Here is a 25622-nt window from a genome sequence, read left to right on the forward strand (position 1 = left end):
ATGTGGACATTGAAGTCATGGGCACAAACTAGAGAGTCTTGAAGTAAATGCATATGTAGGTGGCACGTTCATTTGTAGCAAAGGTGCCAAGGTAGTTCAGTAGAGGAAAGAAATACGGTGTTTTCTAGAAATGTTGCAGAAAGACCTAGTTATTTATGAGGGGGAAACTCATAAACTGTTATCTTCCATGGTGTACAAAAATTAACCCCAAACAGATCACAGTCCTAAATGAAAAAGTTGAAACCATAAAGCTTCTAGAAGAAAATGGAGAAATTTGGCCAGAAAGAGGTCTTATGTAGGACACAATAAGAACAAACTGTACGGAAAAAAACCCTGATAATTGGACTTCATCAAATTTAAAAACATCTTCTCTTTGATATTTAAGAGAACAAAACAGCAATCTAGAAACTGGGAGGAGACTTTCATAGTGCGCGTATATCTGACAAAAGATTTGTATCTAGAATATATAGACATTTTACAATTCAATAAGACCAATTTTTTAAAAAACGTACAAAAGATTTGAACAGGGCTTTTATAGAAAATGTAAAAATGGCCAGAATGCACCCAGAAAGAAGCTCAGTATTCGTCAGCAGGGACATGCAAATAATAACCCAAATAATATAATGTTACATTACATGCAATTTTATCTTATTTGGGTTATTTAATTTTAGTTAGAATTTTAAAATTCTATTAAAATGGAAAAGAGTGACATCATCAAACATTGGTGAAGATGCAGAGCACCTGGAATTCGCACGCCTTGCAGGACAGAGCCAGGAGTGCAGCACTTATTACATAGAGACCCTCAGTGTACAGATCTAGCAGCTCTGTGTCTATGTACGTACCCAACAGAAATGAAAGTATGTGTGCACATCAAGGCTTGAACAGAATTTTTAATAGTTTATTACAATAGCCCCAAGTGTGAAACACTCCAAATATCCATCTATTGATGATTAAACATAAAATGGAATGAGACAGAGGAGCATAGCTTAGCAAATATACCCCTTACACAGTCACCTGGATGAATCTTTGAAACACAGTATATCTTGAGCAAAAGAAACCAGACACAAAGGAGCGCATGCTATAGGATCTCATTTTCATACAATTCCAGAGTAGGTATAAGCAGATCATTGGTTACTTGGGGACAGATGAGGACTGTTTGCAAAGGAGCAAGAAGGAACTTTTTGTGGGAGGGAATAGATATTTTTCTAAATCTGACTGAGGCAGAGATACAGGAGTGTATGCATTTGTCAAAACTCATGCAATTGCATTTGCTGATATGTAAATTATAACTCAATAAAATTGATTTAAAACAAAAGTTAGAGTACCTGGGTGACTCAGTTGGTTAGGCATCTGACTCTTGATTTTGGCTCAGGTGATGATCTCATGGTCCTGGGATTGAGCCTTGCATTGGGCTCCAGGCTCAGCTGGGAGTCTACTTCTCCCTCTGCCTCTGCTCCTCCTCCCAATCCTGCTCACTTGCTTGCACTCTCTCAAATAAATAGAATCTAATAAAAAATCAGTAAAAGTTGAGTGAGAGGGAATGCAAGTGCTGTCCAGAAAGATTATGTAGCATGTGTGTTTATATATAAATCTACAAGTCCAAACTCACTAGCCTGGGGCCAGGCAGGGAATGGCAAAGGCATGCATATTACGGCAGGTGCTTCAGGGCCGAAGAATGAAGCTTGGTGGCCGGCCCGCCTCCTGGGCAGGTAGAGTCTCCATAGGCCCCAGGACCAGGGGCATGGTGCCCATCTGTGCTAAGGCAGCACTGGCCACGCAATAGCTGAGACCATAAAGTCCCCCTCCAAGGGGCTCCTTCCTGCCCCGATCCCGGCCCTACCAATCACACCCTGGCACTGGACAGGAAACTGGAGAGCGTGGACAAGGATGGACTGGGCTGGGCCTACTTGTCCAGGTCCCCCAGGAAGGAAGCAATGCAATGGCAACAGAAGAGCTGGTCTGACTTCTTGGAAGCCTGATTGGATGTTGCCCACATGAATGGTTCAGGCAGCCCCCTGGTATACTTGATCCCTGTTGTCCCAGCCCCGGGAAGACTGGAGTGCACCCATGTCCAGGTCTCAAGCGAGATGCTCACTAGGAGAAGATGCTGGGGCTCTGCCAGTAGTTTCTAAAGCCCCCAGGTGAGCAGAATGGAAAGCAGGTAGTGGGGTTGAGAGGGTTCCCGAACTTGACGGCACATAAGAAACAGGAGTGCCACTTGACTATGGGTGGCATTAATGATTTATCCCTCAGTAGACAGCTGAGAACACGCTGTGTCCCAGGCACTGCTTTAGAGCCCGGGAGATAGCAGGGAGGAGGACGGAGTCCCTGCCCCCCTGGAGTCCATGCTCAAGAGGAAGAAGGGGTACACTAAGGTGAGTTGGGGAACACTAAGGCATAGTCAGCAAGAGGCTGAAGACAAACAGGCCTGGATGCTTAAGGGGGTGGCGGGGGCAGATCCTGCTGCCAGGGGGGCACTGTCTGTGGGGAGGAGCCCGCTAACCGTAGAGAGGCCCGTGTCATTGGAACTGGAGGAGCCCCCTGTCTGTGGAGGAGCCCCCTCTCTGTGGGGGAGCCTCCTGTCTGTGGGAGGAGCCCCCTGTCTGTGGGGAAGCCCCCTGTCTGTGGAATGAGCCTCCTGTCTGTGGGGGAGCCCCCTGTTTGTGGGGGAGCCCCCTGTCTGTGGGAGGAGCCCCCTCTCTGTGGAAGGAGCCTCCTGTCTGTGGGAGGAGCCCACTGTCTGTGGAAGGAGCCTCCTGTCTGTGGGGGAGCCCCCTGTCTGTGGGAGGAGACCCCTGTCTGTGAGAGGAGCCTCCTGTCTGTGAGAGGAGCCCCCTGTCTGTGGGAGGAGCCCCCTCTCTGTGGAAGGAGCCTCCTGTCTGTGGGGGAGTCCCCTGTCTGTGGGAGGAGCCCCCTGTCTGTGGAAGGAGCCTCCTGTCTGTGGGAGGAGACCCCGTCTGTGGGAGGAGCCTCCTGTCTGTGGGAGGAGCCTTCTGTCTGGGGGAGGAGCCTCCTGTCAGTGAGAGGAGCCCCCTGTCTGTGGGAGGAGACCCCGTCTGTGGGAGGAGCCCCCTGTCTGTGGAAGGAGCCTCCTGTCTGTGAGAGGAGCCCCCTGTCTGTGGGAGGAGCCCCCTCTCTGTGGAAGGAGCCTCCTGTCTGTGGGAGGAGCCCACTGTCTGTGGAAGGAGCCTCCTGTCTGTGGGGGAGCCCCCTGTCTGTGGGAGGAGACCCCTGTCTGTGAGAGGAGCCTCCTGTCTGTGAGAGGAGCCCCCTGTCTGTGGGAGGAGCCCCCTCTCTGTGGAAGGAGCCTCCTGTCTGTGGGGGAGTCCCCTGTCTGTGGGAGGAGCCCCCTGTCTGTGGAAGGAGCCTCCTGTCTGTGGGAGGAGACCCCGTCTGTGGGAGGAGCCTCCTGTCTGTGGGAGGAGCCTTCTGTCTGGGGGAGGAGCCTCCTGTCAGTGAGAGGAGCCCCCTGTCTGTGGGAGGAGACCCCGTCTGTGGGAGGAGCCCCCTGTCTGTGGAAGGAGCCTCCTGTCTGTGAGAGGAGCCCCCTGTCTGTGGGAGGAGCCCCCTCTCTGTGGAAGGAGCCTCCTGTCTGTGGGAGGAGCCCACTGTCTGTGGGGGAGCCCCCTGTCTGTGGGAGGAGCCCCCTGTCTGTGGAAGGAGCCTCCTGTCTGTGGGGGAGCCCCTCGTCTGTGGAAGGAGCCTCCTGTCTGTGGGAGGAGCCTCCTGTCTGGGGGAGGAGCCCACTGTCTGTGGGGGAGCCCCCTGTCTGTGGGAGGAGCCCCCTGTCTGTGGAAGGAGCCTCCTGTCTGTGGGGGAGCCCCCTGTCTGTGGGAGGAGACCCCGTCTGTGGGAGGAGCCTCCTGTCTGTGGGAGGAGCCCCCTGTCTGTGGGAGGATCCCCCTGTCTGTGGGAGGAGCCCCCAGTCTGTGGGAGGAGCCCCCCGTCTGTGGAGGGAGCCTCCTGTCTGTGGGAGGAGCCTCCTGTCTGGGGGAGGAGCCCACTGTCTGTGGGGGAGCCCCCTGTCTGTGGGAGGAGCCCCCTGTCTGTGGAAGGAGCCTCCTGTCTGTGGGGGAGCCCCCTGTCTGTGGGAGGAGACCCCGTCTGTGGGAGGAGCCTCCTGTCTGTGGGAGGAGCCTCCTGTCTGTGAGAGGAGCCCCCTGTCTGTGGGAGGAGCCTCCTGTCTGTGGGAGGAGCCTCCTGTCTGTGGGGGAGCCCCCTGTCTGTGGGAGGAGACCCCGTCTGTGAGAGGAGCCCCCTGTCTGTGGGAGGAGCCTCCTGTCTGTGAGAGGAGCCCCCTCTCTGTGGAAGGAGCCTCCTGTCTGTGGGAGGAGCCCCCTGTCTGTGGGGGAGCCCCCAGTCTGTGGGCAGAGCCCCTGTGGGGGGAGCCTCCTGTCTGTGGGAGAGTCTTCTGTCTGTGGGAGGAGCCTCCTGTCTGTGGGGGAGTCCCCTGTCTGCGGAAGCAGCCTCCTGTCTGTGGGGGAGCCCCCAGTCTGTGGGCAGAGCCCCTGTCGGGGGAGCCTCCTGTCTGTGGGAGAGTCTTCTGTCTGTGGGAGGAGCCTCCTGTCTGTGGGGGAGTCCCCTGTCTGTGCAAGCAGCCTCCTGTCTGTGGGGGAGTCCCCAGTCTGTGGGGGAGCCCCCTGTCTGTGAAAGCAGCCTCCTGTCTGTGGGGGAGCCCCCTGTCTGTGGAAGGAGCCCCCTGTCTGTGGGGGAGCCCCCTGTCTGTGGAGGAGCCCCCTGTCTGTGGGGGAGCCCTCTGTCTGTGGGAGGAGCCCCCTCTCTGTGGAAGGAGCCTCCTGTCTGTGGGAGGAGCCCCCTGTCTGTGGGGGAGCCCCCAGTCTGTGGGCAGAGCCCTTGTGGGGGGAGCCTCCTGTCTGTGGGAGAGTCCCTTGTCTGTGGGGGAGCCTCCTGAGGAAGGAGCTTCCTGTCTGAGGAGCCTCCTATGGGGCGAGCCACCTGTCTGTGGGGTCAGCCCCCTGTCTTTGGGAGGAGCCCCCCGTCTGTGGGGTGAGCCCCCTATCTGTGGGGGAATCCCCTGTCTGTGGGGGAGCCCCTGACCCTGTGGGAGCCTGTTCTCCATGGAACTGGTGGATCCTGCTCTGTATGGGGAGGAGCCCACAATCTCTGGGGAGGATTCCCCTGTCTGTGGGTTGAGCCCCGTCTGTGGCACTGGTGGAGCCCAGTGTTTTGGGGGAGCCTGTTGTCTGTGGTCTGGTGCCATCTATGGGCGGCCGCACCGTGCATGGAACTGAGGAGCTACCGTGGGGGAGCCTGAGGTCCAAGACGGGGGGCTGCCGTCCGTGGAACAGGGAATGCTAAGGAGCCACTCTAAGCGAGGGCCGGGGCATGTGGCAGCCTGGGCCTCCAGATGCGGGTACCGGGGGCGACCATATCATGTGCCAAGTGTCTGAGATGGTAAGAACGGCCCTCATTGCCCCGGGCCATTGGCAGGGTGACACTCCTGCCAGGTGCTGGAGAGGCTGGACAAGCACTGGTTCCCTGTGGCGGGAGAAACGCATTTCACCCGTCTGGGCCAACATCCCACCCGTTGTGGGACCACAGTGGCTGTCCTTGCCCCGAGGGCTTGTGGGAACCTGTGGAGGCTGGCCTAACTGAAACGGAAAGCCTTGGCCATGAGGGAAATAGATGGCTTGAAAAATAGGGAGAAACATAAAATGGTGGGAGGGGGCCGATGGCGGTCACTGGTACACAGCTGTGACTAGACCGAGTATCTGGGACCCCGAGAGAAAATCCGACCAACCCAATGTAGTCCTGCTAAGTCCATGGGGGCTCTTGCCTAAGCAGAGCAGTTTATCCCCGTGAAGGAAGGCTCCAACGAAGCCTGATGCATCGCTGAGTGCCCTCCACTAATGGGGGACTTGCAGAGGTGGACCCTTGCTCCCGAGGATGACATGGTCCTCCAGTGCATGCATGGGGGCGGGGGGTGACCGGAGGCCTCACGTGGAATGAAGCATTTGTTGGTCTTGCACCGAAAGACAGGCTGGACTGGCTCTGATTGATGCTAGAGCTGAATGCACACTCATCTATGGAAGGCCCCTAAAAATCTGGGGGAAAAATAGGCCACCGATGGCTATAGGGGACAAATGACCAAGTTTAGACAAAAAGCCTCTATCAACAGATGGGCAGGCTTTGTCCTGTGCATATTAACCCCATTCCTGAATATGTTGTGGGTGTGAATCTTCTACAGGATCTGGATCGAACCAGGGCCAGTGAATTTGGGTGGCATAACTGGAGTTATCCTTCAGCTCAAGCAGCCACATCATTATAGGCGTAAAGTCAGGAGGCTGGGGGGCCAATACCAGCAAGAGCCTAGAGCAAGGGTCATTCTGTGTGTCAGCTCACTGGATGAGACAGAAGTGACACTGAATACAATACGAACCTCCCCAAACCCTAAAATGGTGCAGGTGTTACAGGCTTTTGCTGGTTGACTGGAGACCTTTTATCCCCCATCTAGCACATATATTAAGACTTTTATATTATTTGGTTGAGAAAGGAGTCAGTGGGGTCAGGGTGCTAATCCACAAGAGGCTTTCTTACAGGTGAGCCCTGGAGTGCTTGTGCCAAACGTGAGTGGTGAGCTCCATGTGCACTCATGTCCAGGAGGGTTTGGCTAGGGCTCGGGGCAATGACAGAGTGAGAAATCCATTCCAGTTACTTGCATTGGTTCAACAAGAATCTGTTCTGGGAGCGCTGGTTATACTGCTGAGGCTTTGACTGGCAGGTCGTATTTGAGAGAGCCATGGGTAGGCGGAGGGGACCAGATAGCTTTAAGAACAGAGGCTGACTTTATGGACCCAATGAAGCAAGCCCCTTGGGAGAAACTGGCCTGGTACCTGGCTTCCAGGGTTCCAGGAGGAGGAGGAAGGGGCGCTGACCAGGTGAGTAAGGAAGGTCACTGCCTGGCAGGTGCAGGAACCTCAGGACATTTGGGGGACCTCAAGAAACGAAGCAATCCTATCTGTAGGTATTGTGAGTGTGATGGCAAATACTTGGCTGGGCTCTTAGCCTTTAAAGGCTATTAAAAGCTCTGATAGTCCTTAGAAGTTCTAGCAAAGCAGACTCAAAAGAACCTAAATGACCAGGGACTATTCTTGCTGCACTTACATAAAGAATTATGCAGGTAAAAAAAGAATTATGCAGGTTTGATAAAAATGGACTTATTTTGCCTCTGCTATAAACAAAACTAGAGCAGGGTGTGGGGAACCTGTTTCACTAACACACTGTCATGGGTGTTGATGCTCATTTTCACTGTCCTTGAGTGGGTTATCCTGTATCAGTAAAACTAGGCTGGATCCTTAATTCTGCCTTCCTTGCATATCCGGCAGATTTTCTACCTCACTACTTGCACACTGTAGGTCTCACCTGTAGGACCACCTCCTCAAAAGAGATCACTGTCCAACTGGACTGACCTTTTTAGGAAATGTGGAAGGACAATGCTCAGCCTGTGCCTGCAAGTGCCAAAATAACGGCTCTAACGATGGTGGCTCAGCTTAGTATAGGGTAATGTCTATAGCAGATGCTGGGTAGCTTCTTGCTTCCCAGGTCCTAAACCCTGCCTTTCCAGCAGGAAGGAACTACAGCCCTCACTGTCCCCCCTCCTTCAACCATGAGGAATGGAGCAACGCTGGGGTGGTGCTGGCTCCTAAGAACCAATCTACTACTATGCTGCTGGAGAAGCCTGGAGTGGCTGACACCGCCCTGACCCGCCCCCATTGCAGTGTGAGCCCCCACTTCCACTGAAGCTCACAGGCCTCTGCCGGCTCAGAGGAAAGGAACTCTTGCTGAGATTGCCGGGGAACCCGGAGCTGCTGTTTGTGCTGCTGCTGTGGCTTAGGGCTGCCAGTCTGTTCCCGGTACCTAGCTGTAGGGGCCTGGCAGTGTGCAGGTGGTATGGGCCAGAAAGATAAGAGGAGGTGGGGGGAGCTGGGCAGCAGTGACAACTCTCACTCCCATCTTCGGGCCTCCGTTGCATTCTCCCCTCTGGCCTGGGATCTTCCACCACGCTGGTCACTCTGTAACAACTATGGGTGGTAGTCCAGGCTGGGCGGATAAATGGTGTGTAAATGCCCTGCATTGCCCTTGTCCACAAGTCACCCTGCGTAACTGTGTCCTCATTTGGCGTGGCTTGCTCTTTTGGTTCTGAAGTACGTCTCAGGCCCGAGACCTTACTGATCCTCCTCTACCTTCAAACTGGGGAAAGAGAGAAGGCAGCTCTGAGGCACAACAGGGTGCCCCAAAGGCCTTTTTTTTTTCTAGGATGGAAAAAACACTGCCAGGTTTGTAGGCTGCCGGGAATAAGAAAAGAAAATGCTGATGCAGGGACAGGAGAGACATGATTATAAGGAGCAACCTCCCTGAAGAGCCAGGTGTCTTGTGCACAAGTGGCTGAGGGTAGATTTAGAAGCGCAGAGCTCTGTAACCATAAACCCACAGAAGACTCCATCTGGCGGTCCTTCGGCTGCTACGTGGAAGTTCTCAGCAGTGCTTGAAAACAGCCGAGAGCAGGGTCCAGAGTGGACAGGGAACATGGCTATGGCACGGCAGGTGTCAGGAGGCGAGCAGGTGTGGGTGACCTCTAGGACAGCAGGGCACAAAATTGGGATAGGCCTCAAGCTGAGCAGCATTCAAGGCCTCTGATCGTTATAGCCACAGTGAAGCAGGGCTGTGGGGCACATGGGACACAACAGTAGGAAAATGCTGTACTGAACTGGTGGTTTTGCCATGTGTGAGAACGAACACGACCACATAATGAAAGCAAGCCAGGGACTGAAGTCACCACCGGGTCTGAGCCCAGGGGGTACAGAACAACAAGAGGAGGGCATGTGGATGAAGTGTGGGGCACCTGGCTGTTCTAGGCCCAGCGGACTGGAGGTGTGGCAGACACAACAGCACCACCCGAAGGCAGGAAGTGTCCTGGAAGAAAGTTAGGTGTTCAGAAGGGATGGGAACTCCTCAAACAAGGGGGCTGTGAAGAGATGATGGTGAATTCCAAAAGGCTCCATGAGAAGTTCCAGAAGAGCAGAGGATGGGGTCAGAAAAAGCAATCTCGGAGGTCCTCTCAGATTCTGAAAAAGGAGGATGATGGGAGCACTAAGCTGTGTGCCAGTGGTTCAGGGTGTGTCCAGGGATGGGGGGGGGTGCCTCTGGGTAACCAAGGCAGGTCAGGAGGGGTATTCTCAACACAAAGCCATGAGGGCTCTCCATGGACAAGATCCTTTTTTCAGAAACTGGGTTGGAATAATATACAGCCAGATCTACACCTAGCCCTTGAAATCTTGTGTCTAATGACACCACCAATTACATGAACTTGAATCAAACCTGAAACTATACAAAAATAACCTGAAGATTTCCACCACAGCATTAGACTGCCTTTGCTGCTGGGAAATGGAATATCTGATACAGAGACAGTGAGCAAGAATTCCAGGAGCATGCTCGGAGCAAGGATCTGTGTGCTCCAGGAAATGCCACACCGAATCTACAAAACTGAACACTACCTGAGGGGTGAGGGGAGAGCCTGTGTCTGCCCCTACAAGTAGCCTCATCCCTGTATGCATTTCTCTGCAGAGCCCCCACCCAAGCACAGGGTTACCTCAGGGATTCCTGAGGCTGATGGGTCAGGCAAGGGCTGGGAAGGAAGAGCTTTCCAGGGTAGAATTCATGTGGATTTCTCACTTTAAGGAAGCAGCCCAGATTTCAGTCCATTGCTGTTGCTTGAAAGTGCCACAGCAGATGCCACAACAGGCCAGACTCCTGCACAGGCATTCTGTACACGGCTCTCTCCAGAGCCAGATGCAGCCACCACTGGCATCCAGGAGCTGACTGTCCTGTGTACTCCGTCTTCTGGGTGTGGCCCTCAGGACATCCCTACAGGGAGCTGTTTCTTCACCAATGCCTGCATGGGCATCCTACCACCCACTCCTGGACATAGCCCATGAGCCAGGCTCCATCCATCCAGGTGGCACATCCCTCTGGTTGCAGAAAGTGTAGATCACCAAGACTTCTAAAAGAGTGAGATAGACCTCAAAACCTAGACTTCTCTGCCCATCAGTCAAAACCAATGTAGAAGAAAGCAGGACCAAGAGAGCACCCCCATATCCTCTCATCAACCAGATTCTAGGTGCTGTCTCAGTTGGCATTCACCAAAATTCCAGACAAACCATGTGGGATGTGTCTAAGGAAGGGGTCAGCTGGTCTCCCTGAGCGGTTCTAATTCTGTATCTGGCATGGGCCCAGTGTTCGCTGTTATTACAAAGCAGAGTGGGTGATGTTTAAACAGATTAAATTCTGGAAACTACACCTGGGATGAAGGACCAAGCCAATCCGTAACCCCTTTGGCTGAAACTAATTTGAGCAGGTTTTCTATTCCCGACAGCAAAGTCTTTTAGACTTCAGTGAGGATCTCTTGATTACTGCAACTTTTCTAGATTTCATTTACCAATTTCTCATGGTTTTAAAGACATTAAAACCTTTACACTTTAAGAGATTGTTAAAACCAAAGAATGACACTTTAATGACCTAGAAGTTCCTGACTAGGCCTACAAATCTATAAGTAAAAAATACCCCAAACCAATCTTCCAAGTTGTAGGGTCAGACTTCCTCATACTCCTTCACACCAGGACAGCCTCAAGTGACTTCTGTCATATAATCTGGTCTCTGGCCCTCCTCTAAAACCTCACACTTTCTGTTCTTTTTTCTTCTACTGTTTATAGCCCAAGCAGGTTAAGGAGCCTGGGCTAATAAACCAATGACAGTGTTAACAACAGTTATGAGCCTGAAGAACTAAAAGGAAAATCAAATGGTTTTCATTCATGTTAATGAGGCTAACTCCAAAAAGGATTTATTTGATAAGACCAAGTATAATGATGTTAAGACAAGGGGTTGATGTATGAGCGCTAATACGTAACATGCATCACAATTACAAGTAATGTTTAAAGGGGTTCTCAAAATACAGGTTTTACTCATTAACTGCAAGCCAGCTCTTTGCAAAATTTCCTGAAAATACCTACAAATACGTACATGTGAATAATTACAATCATCAACTTCCAGATAATGTCCTGCTCAGTCTGCATTTCCTTACAAGCTTGGGCTCTCAATTCTTGTACTATGAACACTGAAGTTCAAAAGTGATGCCAATTTAGCTTTTATAAATGGAATTGTATCCTTTTGAAAGAGCAAGCTCTCCAGCATTCAAAAGAATTCTTTAAAAATGGAAAGAAAATGCATACACTTTCAGTAAAAACAAACTACACTATTCATGGATAAGGTGACGATCCAATTTTATTTTATTTTATAACAAGTAGAAGGATGTCCCTGTTGCAAACAAAATAAATAGTAATGTTAATATAGGTTACTGACCTCTTTTTGTTAAAGAGTCTTAAAATGTTTCTTTGGACAGAAATTTAAAACTTTTCAACCATCTTCTTCTAATAACCCCCATACCACCTAGCCCCAAAATGAAATAAAAAAATCAGCCTACTTCTTCATAGAGTCTACCATTCCCACACCTTGTGTAAGTTATTCAATGGCAGTTTTATAACTTTAAAATATATCAAATAAAATAAACCCAAATAAAACCCTACCTTACAGCTGTAGTGAGTTTCCCACTTTTATGCCTTTATCTCCTTTAAATTAAGAATATTTCAAAAAGATTAATTAATGTAGGTTTACAAAGCAGGACTTGCTCACTCCTGAAAGTACTTTCAGGTAAATTACCACTTTTCAAATAGTTTAAGAAAGTTTGTTTATAATACAAAGTATGGTATGCACATTTTTTTCAAAACAAAAAATTCTCACAACATATTTGAGAAGTAAACAAGATAAAATATAAAACTTTAATTTTTACCTATAAGCCAGTCACAGCAGAAATGCTACACACGAGACTCCAGACCTAATTCCCTTCCCAAGTTTCATCTAGAAAGGTAACAGCTAAAAAAAAAAAAACTTAAAAAAAAATCCCAAAGTTACAACTTCCAACAGAAGAAACGGCTGCGTTTCGTCGTCTCCTGAGGGTCAGAGGTAGTACAGGCGGTTGGACAGGGACAGGTTGGGCTCCCTGTGAATGCTCTGGCCCACGAGGAAAGCCAGCTTGTGGGCGTACTGGCAAGGAGCAGGGACTCGAATGACGCCCTTTAGTGGAAGAAACACAGGGCTGTTACTCTCGATCTGGTCTCCTGTATCACACATCTCAATATTAACTTTAAAAGTCTCTGAAAACAGTAACTCCTTTTTTTGAAAAGTGAAGCTCACATATGTGAGTACACGTCCCTAGGGAAACACACTTACGGGCCAGTTATAGTAGACGTGACACAGCTTGTATGTGAGCCTCTGTATGTGGTCTGGCTTCAAGCCACTGCTGTCATAGATGACGTTATAGTGTGTGGGAGAAACACTGCCACTTCTCACTGCCTGGCTCACGATAAAAAAATCATACCTGGAATTATAAGAGAAAAGCCACATGGATGGGAGGCTCATCCGTCTGAAAGCTGAGGTTAACATGGGTCCAGTTTCTCACAGGGAGAGGTCTCGTATTCACATGTAACCTAACCTCTTCAGGATGAAATGTGCTTCCTTCACATCCATGACACTTGCTGTTCATGGACTATTCTGGAATGCTTATGTGTGACAGATGTTTAAGAAATCACTATTACTTAGATTTTAATTATCTGTCACTGACACCTCAGGGAACTCCACACATGCCCAGGCCGCCAGTTACAGCAGTGTAGGCGAGGCACTCACAGCTGTCCACCTGCACGCCTTAGGGCACACCGGTGTGGCTCACAGACCACAGAGGTCCTAGAGGGCAGCAGCAGTGGGCGAAGGTAGAGGAGCTCTCCTTTCAGGCACTGTCATTCCCAAAATATGCTTTTGCCCTAGAGCCTTTCCCCTTCTTGTTCCCACGGTAACAAAAGTATGCTTCATTTTCATCATCAAGGATGCAAAGCAGTGGGGGTTATTCTGTATGTTAGTAAATTGAACACCAATAAAAAATAAATTAAAAAAAAAAAAAAAGGATGCAAAGCAGATTCTTAGAGGACTTGAGAGGCCCCAGGGACAGAAGCAGAACTAGTGCAGGACCCAAACGGTAAAGCAGATACCAGGAATGCAAACAGAGGAACAGGACATCTGTTCTTCCCACTTTCTGAAGCAGCAATAACACATCAATCCAGAGATACTGTAATCTGACCTAATAAAGCTATAAAGAAATTACCTGTGCAACTTGCTGGCTCTGCTGAAACTAGACAAGTCTGAACACCACAACTGATACAGAACAGATTATTTTGATTTAGAAGGAGGGTTTCAGAGACATTAAGCCACTTGGCCCAAACCATAGAGAGATCACAACAGGGCTAGAGTCAGACCCTCAGTTCCCCGACTCAGGCACATTAGCGTCCAGAGTACTGGCAGCTAATGGGACTCTGTTGGTCCCTACAAGTGGGCTTCTCCAGGTGCATGCAGAGCATCAGCAGCTAAGTTTTAAACAGCATCTAGTAAAAAGTAATGAAGTGTTTTCATACTTCATAATTCCACTTGGATTTTACCCAATCTTATGTCAGCTGTCTCCCAGTCAATGTCTGCCCTGAGCTGTAGTTAGCACAGCAGGAGTGTTAGTAGAAGAGCCATGGGGTCACTCGGAGTGGTTAGAGGGTCCTGCAGGAAAGAACTTTCTATGTTAGCATCTTAGCCACTTTGTCTCCCACAGCTGATTTTCCCACTAGTAGAATCCTCTGGCACTGCCATAACTAACACCTGCCTGAGAAAAAGACAGAAATCCAAGACAGGGTGGCTCAGAGGTCTGCCTTTGGCTCAGGGTATGATCTCAGGGTCTTGGGATTGAGTCCCACATCGGGCTTCCTGCAGGGAGCCTGCTTCTCCCTCTACCTCTGTCTCTGCCTCTCTCTCGGTCTCTCATGAATAAATAAATAAAATCTTAAAAAGTCTCCTCTCATGAATAAATAAATAAAACCTTTTTTTTTTTTTTTAAAGAAAAGAAATCCAAGATAATGCATCTCAACGTAGTAATTTCCATCCATGGTCACCTAACAGAACTGACTAAAGAGAACTAAAATCTGTGTTACCATTTATCTACATAAAGTTAGTGTTGTAAAGTCTCATTTACTCTAGGTCTGTATAGGAAGGGCATTCTGCATTAGCAGCTCTGCACCCAGGCCCACTATTTATCCTAATTAAAGCTGCCTTTTTAAAAGCTCCAACATGTTGAAAAAGAAGAATGGTCCTAACAGTGTGCTCTCCTGAAGGCAGCACTACTTGGACTGACAGAGGAGCCACTACTCAGCAGCACCAGGATCCCCTACCCCCTAGGCCTCACCCCATAGTGTTTTTGAGGAGCCAGTTTCAGCAGCCAATAGCTGCTGGGTGCGAACACCATCAGCAGGCGGCCCCAGTGTGCCTGCAGACATCCTAGCTAGCTGCCTTTTCCATGGCAAAGTGTAGCTCCAGGCTACATAAAAAGCTTTGTTTACTACTCAGAAGCTCCTTATCTGCAGCTGTGTTTCAGATGAAACTTTTTGACCTCTGGATAACAAAGCATTACCAATCTCAACATTTTTACTAGGAAACAATCTTTGGATGAGGTCACATGTTAAAAAAAAAAATACAAAAGCAATCTACAGTAGCAATTCTTACCCTCTCTATGTCTAATCAGTGCCACAGACAATAACCCTATTCTCCCAGAAAAACTACATGAAAACCTATTCCCCCCAGGCTTTAGCAATACTAAATCATAGGCTTTATTATTATTACTGGATCAAGCTAGTTGAAAACTTTATAAGAAATAGGAGAAAAAGTAAACATGTTGAAGTTGATAAAGCAAAAAACAATTCCACGTAATCGTATAGAACTTACCATTCTGGTCTGGTAACTTCTACATCAATAACCGTCCCGGGAAGTGGGTTCTGAAGTCTTCCTCCAGACTGAGCAAAAAATCTGGCATTCACGCGTTTCTTCACCACAATTACCGTTAGTCTTGGGCTTAAAGGTGATGATGATGAATGTAATGACATGGAGTCTGTCATGCTTCCAGGCACTCAATCATTCTGACATTCACATTCACATACTCCATTTAAAAAGAAACCCTCTCCCTGGGATCCCTGGGTGGCTCAGCAGTTTAGCGCCTGCCTTCGGCCCAGGGCGTGATCCTGGGTCCCAGGATCGAGTGCCCTATCAGGCTCCCTGCATGGAGACTGCTTCTCCCTCTGCCTGTGTCTCTGCCTCTCTCTCTCTCCCTCTCTCTCTCTCTGTCTCTCATGAATAAGTAAATAAAATCTTAAAAAAAAAAAAAAAGAAAAAAACCCTTTCCCTTTCGAAGCAGAGTATCTGTCCAAGCTATGAAGGGACACTCCACACCTTGTACAGACTTAGACAGGGACCAGGAGTCAACTGTGGGTAGAGAACAGGACGGCATGTGACATGAGGTCACACACATGTTCCATCAACAGACAAGCATGCTGCTCACCTGGCACACAGAAATGACAGATTCAGCATGCTTCAAAGCGCACAATTTGGAACACTCTTCAATGGGCATTTTGTACTAGGTGGAAAATAAGATCTGAAGTATAAACTGGCTGGTAGGGAAGCTAGGTGGAGCACTGTCAAAGTCTAACCCAGCATTACTGGTTCACGAAGTACTGGGGCCCCCTGTCTCCCATCTTCCTCCTGGGGCCCCACCACATGCTGGCAGAGGATGTACCCTTTGCATCCCCCTCTGCGTTCCACTGCCCGATCCAGCTGGTTTCCATATACCATGATGAAACTCTCTTCCCCTGAGCACCCAGCGCAGCACCAGAGGCCACCTGTTGGCCCTTTATGTGCCTTCTGGCTCTCTGGAGGACAGCTCTTCAGGTGGCAGCACACATGGGCTTGAATACCTTTCACACCTTTTCTACCATCTCTGAACGGTCCATTTCAAAAGCACACCCTGGAGTATGTGGGCTGGCATATGAAAGGTACTCAGGAGTGTGCTGGAGTGTATCAGACATTTGAGAGAAGTACCGATGCCTCCATTTTTCCTGTGCCTTTTCCCACCTGGAACATTAGCTCTTACAGAGCAGAAATACACCTGACTTCAAACTACATGACACAGAGGGCTTACACGCAGTGGGATCTGGTCTGGCTTGGGAGGTAGTTGACAATATGCTGTTGGGACAAATGGTCAGAAGGACCCTGAAGAGGGAACTTCTGTTCAATGATAAATCTAATTTTGCTCCCTCATGGTATGAGTAATCAAATCCAGAAGGGATAGGGGGCTGATTTTACATAAGCAGAGGGTATTTTTAGAAATATCACCATCTACCCACGGAGGTCTATTACTGCCCAGTTACTGTAGCTCTGGATATAACAAAGTCAGTCTCAGGAGCCAAAAGACAAAGTGGATTTCAGTTCTCTTGATATTTCAAGAAACAACATAGGAAATGTCAGGACAGAAAGACAGGTTGTAAGTAAGAAGTGACGTTTTTGATTTATCTAATATCCTAAATCAACTAATCCATTTTACTTTTTTGTAAAAAGCTGACATCAACATTTCAATTAAAAAACAAATATATTGTTCAAACAAAGAACAATTACAAATATTTACATCCAAACTGCAGCTCTTCAAAGTGAGGAATAATTCTTGGATATTATTTTATTTTCTACACAATTTCAAGCTTTTTCTGGATAAGTTATCTACCGTTTATTGAGTACTTACTGGGTACTGCATGAAATATTTAATTATTCCCGTTTATTCCTTTTGATACCCCCTTGGTTACCTGCTTCCCTGTTTCACAGATGAAGGCAAAGCTGGGATGAACCCACCTCTACTCCTGGGACACCCTGCACTTTATCACTGGTCTTGGCAGCCACCAAGTACAGCACAATTCACACCATGGAATCCACTTCCTGGGACAGCTGGTTATGCTTTCGTTCAGGCCGCAACTTGAAACCACTTCCCTGTACAGTTTACCCATTGCCTCAGTGGGAACTGGGCAGGTAAGCCCCAGTAGCCGCCACGGAAACCACCCCATACTAGTGCTGGACACCGAGAAGGACTCTGGTCAAACACTCACCAGGGCCACCATCTCTTCAAAGGCAATTTCTGCCACTGCTTCTGGGAACCAAGCCCAAAGGACTCAAAAGACTCAAAGTAGCAGACATGCAGGCACCGCCATGGTCACAGGGAACATTTCCCACGTATCAGACACACAGCTCAGCTCAAGACTGGAAAAGGAGCTTGCCCTATAACCTCTACTCTTTATTTCTTGAAAACTCCCTCTCCTCTAGGTGTGTAGAAAAGGTCACTGAGGCTGGATGATGCTGAGGCGAAAGCAGTGAACAAAGAGGAGACAAGAAAGTGGCCACCACGTTGGACTGCCCCTGCCCCTATGGCCACACCACATCACTCGTGTGGACAGCACTTCCAACTCTGAGAAACACACCCAACAAGGTTTACAAAATTTCAGAGACCGAAAGAAAACCAGTAACATTATTTTAGTGAGAAAATACAAGCATTAAGTTTTTTAAAGGAGACAGAAAAGAACATTAAACTTTCGTTTCCAAAACATTAGAAAATGCTTGTTAGCATTTTAATCTAAAACACAATTACTTCAAAAGAAATAGAAACATCCCTGACTTCTCTGAGAAGTTACTGGCATAATAAACTAATTTTAAGAAATGTGTAGAATCAACACTTAGCATCTGGCCACAGAAGCCTTGGAAATACCTTTCAGTTCAGCTAGAAATAAGAAGCAAGCACTTAATGCTTGCCCTACAGGTCCCAAATCACACTAAGCTCAGATAAAGTCAATGGATTTCAAAAATCCCTCATTTCTACAATACCAAATGCTGGCTGAAAAGGTCTGACAAAAATAACCAGTGTTGCAACATGTATGTGCAAACAGGCCTGTTGGATTTCTTAAGTATCCTTAAAAACCAAATTCACAAAAAAAAAGAAGAAAAAAATCAAATTCACAAACCTTTATGATTTCACTAATCTTTATGAATTCACTAATAAGCTCTTAATACAACAGTCCCCCACCCTCAGCTTGCTCACAATCCGACAGACAGTAGCAACAAGGTACAGCATCTCCCAGGAGACGAGACACATGGCAATCATCTTCCCTAGATCAAGTTATCAGTTCAACCAAGCTCACAAAGAAATTAAACAAGTATTTGTTGGACAAAGAAATCGAGAAAGAGTAAATTAATATGGTTTGGAATTTATTCTAATAACCAATTCTGTGGATGCCTACAGAAGTACCAGAATCTCAGATTCCCCACACCTCAAGGCTACAGGTGAGAAAAGTGGCAGGCAGAGAATCGGCAAAGGTATCTCCATGTGTCTTTTCTCTCCCTGGAAGGAGGGACCCTTCTCAGGACTTCTCTGCACCTCTGGCCCCTCCCCCCTTCCACGCCCTCCAGCCTCCTGCACTCCTGAGGCTGGGTTCTCACCCTTGCACCAAGGAACTAATTAATTTGAAAGACAAAAGGTATAATTTTATAAGAGAAAATGCTTTGCAGTTTGCATGCTTACTTGTAACCTCTACCAACAGATTTTAGGCAATCCAAAAACTGTGGTACTTCATAGTTAACCAGTGTTTTCAGCTGACCATCTCCTACACCATCCCGATACACAATAATTCGACTTGGCATGTATTCATTGCAGCTATTCCAAGCCCTCAGAGCAGCTGAAAGAAAGCCAGAAAAGTTTTAAATAAATTAGCACAGAACAAAATGGTGTGTTGCTACCAAATTCTGGGCACGTTTTTCAATAATGTAACTTTAGGATAATTTCTTGGAGACCCCAATTCAGACAACAGGACGGTAACCCTCCCGGAGACTAACCTTGCAAGCAGACTTTGAGCCCATCTACAAGCTCTTGCCCTCGATCTTGAAATACACAGCGAGAGAACCAGCTGTTTGGAGAGACCAGGACCAGGGTGAGAATGAGATCAGGTTGTACCTTTTGGAGCACTTTGTATTTATTTCTCTCTCAGCAGCTCCTAATGTTTAACCCCTTTTAAGATAACTGCTAATATCTCCAATACTTTATGAAATCTTAAGCAGAAATAACAAGATACACCTAACATCACAAATGAAACTTATTATAAATCAACATTCTTTTTCCCCTGCTGAGGAAAAAATAAAATTTAAACTAATACCCAGAGAGAGCTTGTAGATTTACACCTAGTACACACAGATCACACTTCTTGCTCTGTTCTTTGGAAGTCATTTATTACAGGTTTCACTCTTATAAAAGCTACAAGACCTTGAAACACACCCATTAGCAACACACGTCAATATACCTTTAATTTCCATCCTTTCCTATTCTCAGCAATTCTTTTTAAGATTTTATTTATTTGAAAGAAACAAAGTGAGAGAGAGAATGAGCAGGGAGGAGAGGGAGAAGCAGACTCCCCACTGAGCTGGGAGCCTGATGCGGATTTGATCCCAGGATCCTGAGATCATGACCTGAGCCAAAGGCAGACACTTCACTGACTGAGCCACCCAGGTGCCCCTTGGCAATTCTTTTAGTTCTAAGAAAAGCACTAAAAGGTGATGCACTATGTTGATACACAAGTAAAATGGGTAAAATGAAGTGGGTTTTCCAAAATAAAGTCAACACAAAAACTTTGTATTTCAGCAGTCAATAAAAATTATTAGAGAAGTTTTAGAGATGGTTGCATTTAATGAGATGTACCCTCCCCCACCCCCAATCATAAAACAGCCTGAAATGCAATCTACTATAGATTAAGGACCAATGAACAAAGTTGAAAACAGCAGGGCAGCTACTTATTTTACTTCCCTACTTTTCTTGCTTATCTAATGTAAGAGAAGTCAACAGGTTGAAAAGAAGCAAGGAACAGAATCCTAGAGCCCAAACCTCACAGACCCCCAGAACATGGGCCCTGCACCCCCACCTGCTCCTGCCCATAATCCAGCAGCTAAGTCATCACCCCACCCCCCACTGGCACTTACCGGGTCATCCCTTCATTGATACTTGCAACAAATCCTGCAATTGACCTCCGTCCAGCTGTGGTATCATGGTAACAGTCAATGCCAACTATCATGGCCAGCTTTAGCTTTAACAAAAATATTGTAGTTTTAGATACAACAGAATACCAGCAGTAGTTAGAAAGTAAATCCATTGTTCTCAAACAATGAAAACTTATGCACCACTTAAACTTACAGGCATATCAACCCTCCAGAGCTCCCCTCCCATCTTGCAATTCATCTGCAGGGCGATTTTGGTAGCAATGGCCATGACGGTTTGCTGTTTGCCAAGGGTCCGGGCCACCACACACTGACTGGGAGTAGGGCAGTCTGTACACAAATATTTCTTAATGGCATCATACTTGTCTTTCCGATTACTTGACAACAGACAAACAACCTGCAACCAAGAAAATGTTCTCTTTACAAAGAATCAGGAAGCTGATGGTGAGGTTCAAGGAAGAGAACAGGGAACCAAACCCGCCCACTGGATGTAAAACATCTGTCCAACACTGTCTCTGCCACAGAGCTGACAAGCCCCACGTAAACTGCTAGATACTGTTCCCTCCACTCACCTCAGGGATAGATGCTAATAATGGAAAGAAACCCCATGAGGCCAACAACTCAGAGCTGAACACCATAAGGACTTAGCTAAACATGCTCTAGTACCAGTTTGGAATAACTTCAAGATAGGGAATAGAGCAGAACAAGTTAGCAATAACCTACAGGTGGACAAACAGGTCTTCCACCATTCTCACAGTTCTCATTTGCTCACCACCCACCTAGGATCATGGATTTCAAACTTTTAAAGCTCAGGCTGCTCTCTGCTCAGTGGGAAGTCTGCTTCTCCTTCTCCCCCTGCTCCTACCCCCAACTTGTGCGCACTGTCTCATAAATAAATAGAATTATTGAGAACCTGATCACACTGAAATTTCTTACAGGTCCATGGACAATTCTGGGGACAAAAGAGAGTGCCTTAAACATATGCCTGCTAGAAATGGGAAGACATCAGTCAAAGGGCACAAACTTCCAGTTATGAACTGAGTACATTCTGGGGATCTACTGTGCAGCATAGTGAACACAGTTAACAACGATGAGTTGTGTACTTGAGAGGTACTCAAGACTGGATCCTAAATGTTCTCAGTACCAAAACACCCACCTGTAATTATGTGAGTTGATGGAGGAGTGAAGTAGCCTTGCTGTGATAATCACTGTGCAACATATACGCATATCAAATGATCCCACTATACACCTTAAACCCAAAGTGTTATGTCCATTAGATCTAAACACTAGAAAGAAAACAGTCCATTCTTGCCTAATCCCAGTTTGTATTCTAGAGCTGAATCCAGCTCTTGGACTCATTGCTGTGTTCTCCAATTAATGCTCTCAGATTCTTCTCTAGCCCCTGACAAAATCACTTTGCCATCCTACGTGTCTTCATTACTCCAGACAATGGTGACAGTACTCTGCCTGTGGCATCTGAGCAGGAGATGAACAGCTAGAAAGGGGACATATTAGTTGAAGCCAATTTACTTCTTAGGTTTAAAGCCACATACACATGTTCACATGTTGTTTATCACTGCATCTGTCTTTGCCACCTTATTACTTCATACCTGGACATGTGCTGAACAACGAATTGCTTTTACTATTTGTGCCTATTCCCCATGAAATTTCATGGAATTAAAGGCTTTGAGTCCAAAAACATTTCAGATGGTCTCGTTCCCCCCACCTTCCCACACCAACTGCAATGCAGATAACAAGCTTGCAGACACACAACTAAAGCCAGCATTAAGAGAACTACCTTATGAAGATAAAATACATATTTTGTGGACAGTTTGTGAACCTAATTACAACATTTCAAACTCAAATTCTAAGATTTACAAATGCCGTTTTTAAACCAAGTCAGTCCAGGACAGCTGCCTAGGTACCAGTCAGCTACTTACTATCTGGGTATCGGATGTAACTTTCTGCTGTAAGACTCTCAAATAGGCTTCAGTTCGATCATCCACTTCAATCCTAGAATGAAAATTTGTTAGCCAACATTCAGAAAAAGTAATGAAAAATGTACTATGCATAAAAAATTTCCTGTAGTTTATCACACATGAAACACTTCTGTATAAAATACAAAACACCAAGACTGGCCATTTAGGCAAAAGGTTGTTTCTAATGCGAATAGCAGCAATAATTTGGGTAACAGTACTGCTTGTTCTCTCACCCATTCTTAGTTACTAAAATACGTTTCTGCATCCTCATTACAGGGAACTGTATCAGATCTTTAAACATAATCTAGGTAACGTGTTTAACACTTTTATCACTTTTGCATTCCCACACCCACCAAATGACTACTAATCAATTTTCAGAGTAGAAATGACTTGACAGACTTACATTATTGCTTTTTTCATTTGTATGCCCATGGCTGGTGTAACTTTAAATAGATTTTGTATCAATGAATTGGCTGCTTCATAATTTCTTCGAGTATAGATCAACAGCCAGTTATCTAGCGGCTTAACGCTAATTAATGGTGCACCTCTTGTTTCCTTTGACCAATCTGCAAATTGTGGATTGTAATCGAACTAGAAGAAAGTTCAGAGACACTGTGAATTCCTCTGCATGTTCTCAGTTACAAACCCAATAAGCCTGTAACAGTTCTCCTGGGGCATTCTGATCCTTAGGGGACTACTCTTCCATTTGGACTTGATGGATAAACAAAACACCCCAAGAGGGGAGAAAAGTACAGTCAGGTGTCTGAGGATGATGGGACCCTGTCACAGCTAGCATATGAGTGCTTCTCACAAAAGGCCCTCCCCTTGGTGCTGCCTGTGCTCTCCTTCATCTTCTAACACATGACAAGGACAGGTGCTACCTCCCTCATGATAAAGATACAAAACAAATACAGCTTTAAAAGTTAAGCAACTTGATGGAGGTGTCCCACTGAAAGCAGGAAAGGTAGAAAGCTATCAAACTTGAAGCACACTGACGTGGTGCTATTTCTCATAGAGGAACAAACCCAGTGCTTCCTCCTTGTCCTACCCACCTCCCCACAGCCGTTATAACACAGGGATGTATTCTGTGACCAATTCTACAGGGATCATAAAAACAACTGCAGTTAAGACATTGAGCTGTATGTTTAGGTTGTTTTTCATAGAACACATAGAAGGCAGAAGGGTAGTTTTCTATAAAAGGATTTTTAAAATTCTGGTACTTGCAGTGCTTCAATTATACAAAAATATTTTTAGAAGACTTGTTTCCCTTTTCTGAAGATAAAATATATAGGCATCACAATATTTATGTCCCTACAAACAAATGGTCCAGGCAAAAATGAAGCCAGATAAATTGAAAGTTTTCTGTATTAGTGGCAGACAAAATACCAACCCAATCGCATAAGATTCTTCTATACCTTAAGTAATTCAGTTCTTAGAAACAGATTAAGCCAGCTTTCAGTAAAGTCTCACGGATGATCACGAGGACCATATGTATCTCTGCTCATAGAAGGTAAAGGATAGGTGGAGAGGAATGGGGAGGGGGAGGAGGAGAGCAGACTGGCATGTAATGGGGTTATTCCTGCTTTACTGTGCACCAGACCCAAATCTGATGTGACTGACAACTTTAAGAACTGCCTTACTGTTTTTCCACCTTGGTGAATCTTTTCAGCTTGCAAAATTCTTCCTGAGAAGGACAGTAAGTTGGAGTCAAAGCTCAAACCCCAGTCTCGAAGCTCCCTCTGAACATTGTCATCTCTGTAAATTTAACATATTAATGTGGCACTCAAAGTAAGGAAATGCAGAAAAACCAGACATATGCAAATAGAGATCCAGCACAACCCACAACTTCTCTCAGGACTGAGAGCGTAGTGAGGATGCCAGGACACACAGATGTGCTCTCCGTATCTCCCTCATCATGTCCTGAGGTCCTTCAGGATAGCCTCTAGCCTACACTTCTGATGCCCAAACGACCTTCCCTTCAAAGTAAATCCCTCCATGTTAGAGAGAAAATAGGTTTGTCTTAAATATTTCACTTTCTGCTTGATTACTGTTTTCTAATAGAAGAATCAGAAAAGGCCACAGGCTAGAGTTTAACCTTAACATTCCCTGACAAACAGCGGGCTCACCCACAAATACCAAGAACCCACCCCAAATACTGAAAACACAAAAGAAAAACAAAATTATTTTCTCTCACTCCCAACCCACAGAAAAGAACACAAAACTGAAACCATGCCCCAGTGAGAGGCAGAGGACTTACTTATGAATGTAATCGATGAGTCTTCCCACTTCACGCTGCCTTTGTTCTGGAGTCAGCCTTGTATGAACAGCTAAGTCTTTCATCACATTAAAATCATTACGCATCTTATCAGTTAGACCTTCAAATAAAATGTTGAAAGGTATATGATTATAGAAACAAGGATCACATCTAAACGTTTGGAGTGCGGGGTAGTGTAGAGTGAGGGAAATGACAAGGGGAATGAGGCAGCAGTAAGGGCTTTTCTGGGGGGCTGTGAGGACTCCGAGAAGAGGTAGAGGCAGGGGAAGCAGCCCAAATACAGCAGTACCTGTGAGATAGCAGAGCTCGGGGATGAGCATCGCAGGGCCCGGCAAGGTGCCACCAGGGCCACGCCTTCTCTTAGGCTGACTGACCAGAACAGGTTGTTTTAAGTCGGTGATTTCCTGGTTGTATTGCTAGTTATAAAAAGAAGGTGTCACTGTTCATGTAAATGCCTTTAGTTATAGGTCAGTGGGCCCAAAACAGGGATTTGCTTTTTTTAAATTGACAATTGATGCCAATAGTAAGGCTGGTATCAGTATCCAAGCAAAGCTTAAAAAGTGCATCTTTAATCCTGGTAGAACAGGTTGTGATTTACATGTATTACTGAGTACATCAACTTTCTTCCTAAAGACTTAAGAGCCTCACTGTTCTCGACCATCTAAATTCTGAGTTCTAGTCACAGTTCACTTAATTTTGTGATATTTTGGTTTAGAAACAGAAGCCTACGTAACTCTGGGTCCTCACAACAGAATTCCTCCAAGACTACTAGTATTACAGCAAGAAGTGGTATAGAAAACAAGTCTTGCTATGACATATAGCAGTACATGGGGAGAAGGAAGGAGTTTCCATGTCAGAGAATATTCTTAATTACGAAAAATTTTTACAAAATGTTGACATTTGGTAGAAGCTGGATTTCAATTCAGTAGTCTTTTCTAAAAAGATTTTATTTTTGGGGGGCAGGGAGGGTATGAGAGGGGGAAGGGCAGAGGGAGAAGCAGACTCTCTACTGAGCAGGGAGCCTAATGTGGGGCTCGATTCTGGAACTCTGGGATCATGACCTGAACTGAAGGCAGACACTTAACCGGCTGAGCCACCCAGGCACCCCTCCACTCAGTAGTTGTAAGATTCCCCATAAGCACTCACTAAGGTAAGTTTCACAACTGGTAAAAAGACAAAAAATGCTGACTTTTGTGAGTTCATGTATGCATGAGATGGCTTGTGCGCCTGGAACAAGAGGCTTCCCTGTGTTATCTCGGTTCATCTCTGGCCCTGTGTTCTCTAGAGATCCTCTTGTACCCTCTTCTCCTGGCATCTTTTAACATCCTGATTAATTTGGCTCTTTTTACTTTCAGAGAGCCACA

At 46.7% G+C, this 25622-nt stretch overlaps 1 protein-coding gene across 4 annotated transcripts in view; it reads right to left on the minus strand.

Moving 5' to 3' along the window:
* Positions 1–11280: 11280 nt before the first annotated feature.
* PIWIL1 (piwi like RNA-mediated gene silencing 1) overlaps positions 11281–25622 on the minus strand; it is a 29886-nt gene continuing 15544 nt past the window's right edge. For 3 of the 4 annotated variants that reach the window (XM_025473582.3, XM_025473579.3, XM_025473580.3), the window contains 12 exons: positions 24548–24674; positions 24241–24358; positions 23624–23738; positions 22387–22574; positions 21945–22017; positions 20201–20401; positions 19990–20093; positions 18856–18926; positions 18545–18698; positions 14884–15009; positions 12304–12451; positions 11281–12147 (listed from right to left, as the gene is read on the minus strand). In XM_025473582.3, coding sequence (XP_025329367.3) covers positions 12031–12147; positions 12304–12451; positions 14884–15009; positions 18545–18698; positions 18856–18926; positions 19990–20093; positions 20201–20401; positions 21945–22017; positions 22387–22574; positions 23624–23738; positions 24241–24358; positions 24548–24674 — 1542 coding nt within the window. In that variant the 3' untranslated portion in view covers positions 11281–12030. The remainder of the gene's footprint in view (positions 12148–12303; positions 12452–14883; positions 15010–18544; positions 18699–18855; positions 18927–19989; positions 20094–20200; positions 20402–21944; positions 22018–22386; positions 22575–23623; positions 23739–24240; positions 24359–24547; positions 24675–25622) is intronic. The other variant, XM_025473581.3, reaches the window with a different exon arrangement.

Source organism: Canis lupus, chromosome 26 (genome assembly GCF_003254725.2).
Source record: "Canis lupus dingo isolate Sandy chromosome 26, ASM325472v2, whole genome shotgun sequence".
Taxonomy (NCBI): domain Eukaryota; kingdom Metazoa; phylum Chordata; class Mammalia; order Carnivora; family Canidae; genus Canis; species Canis lupus.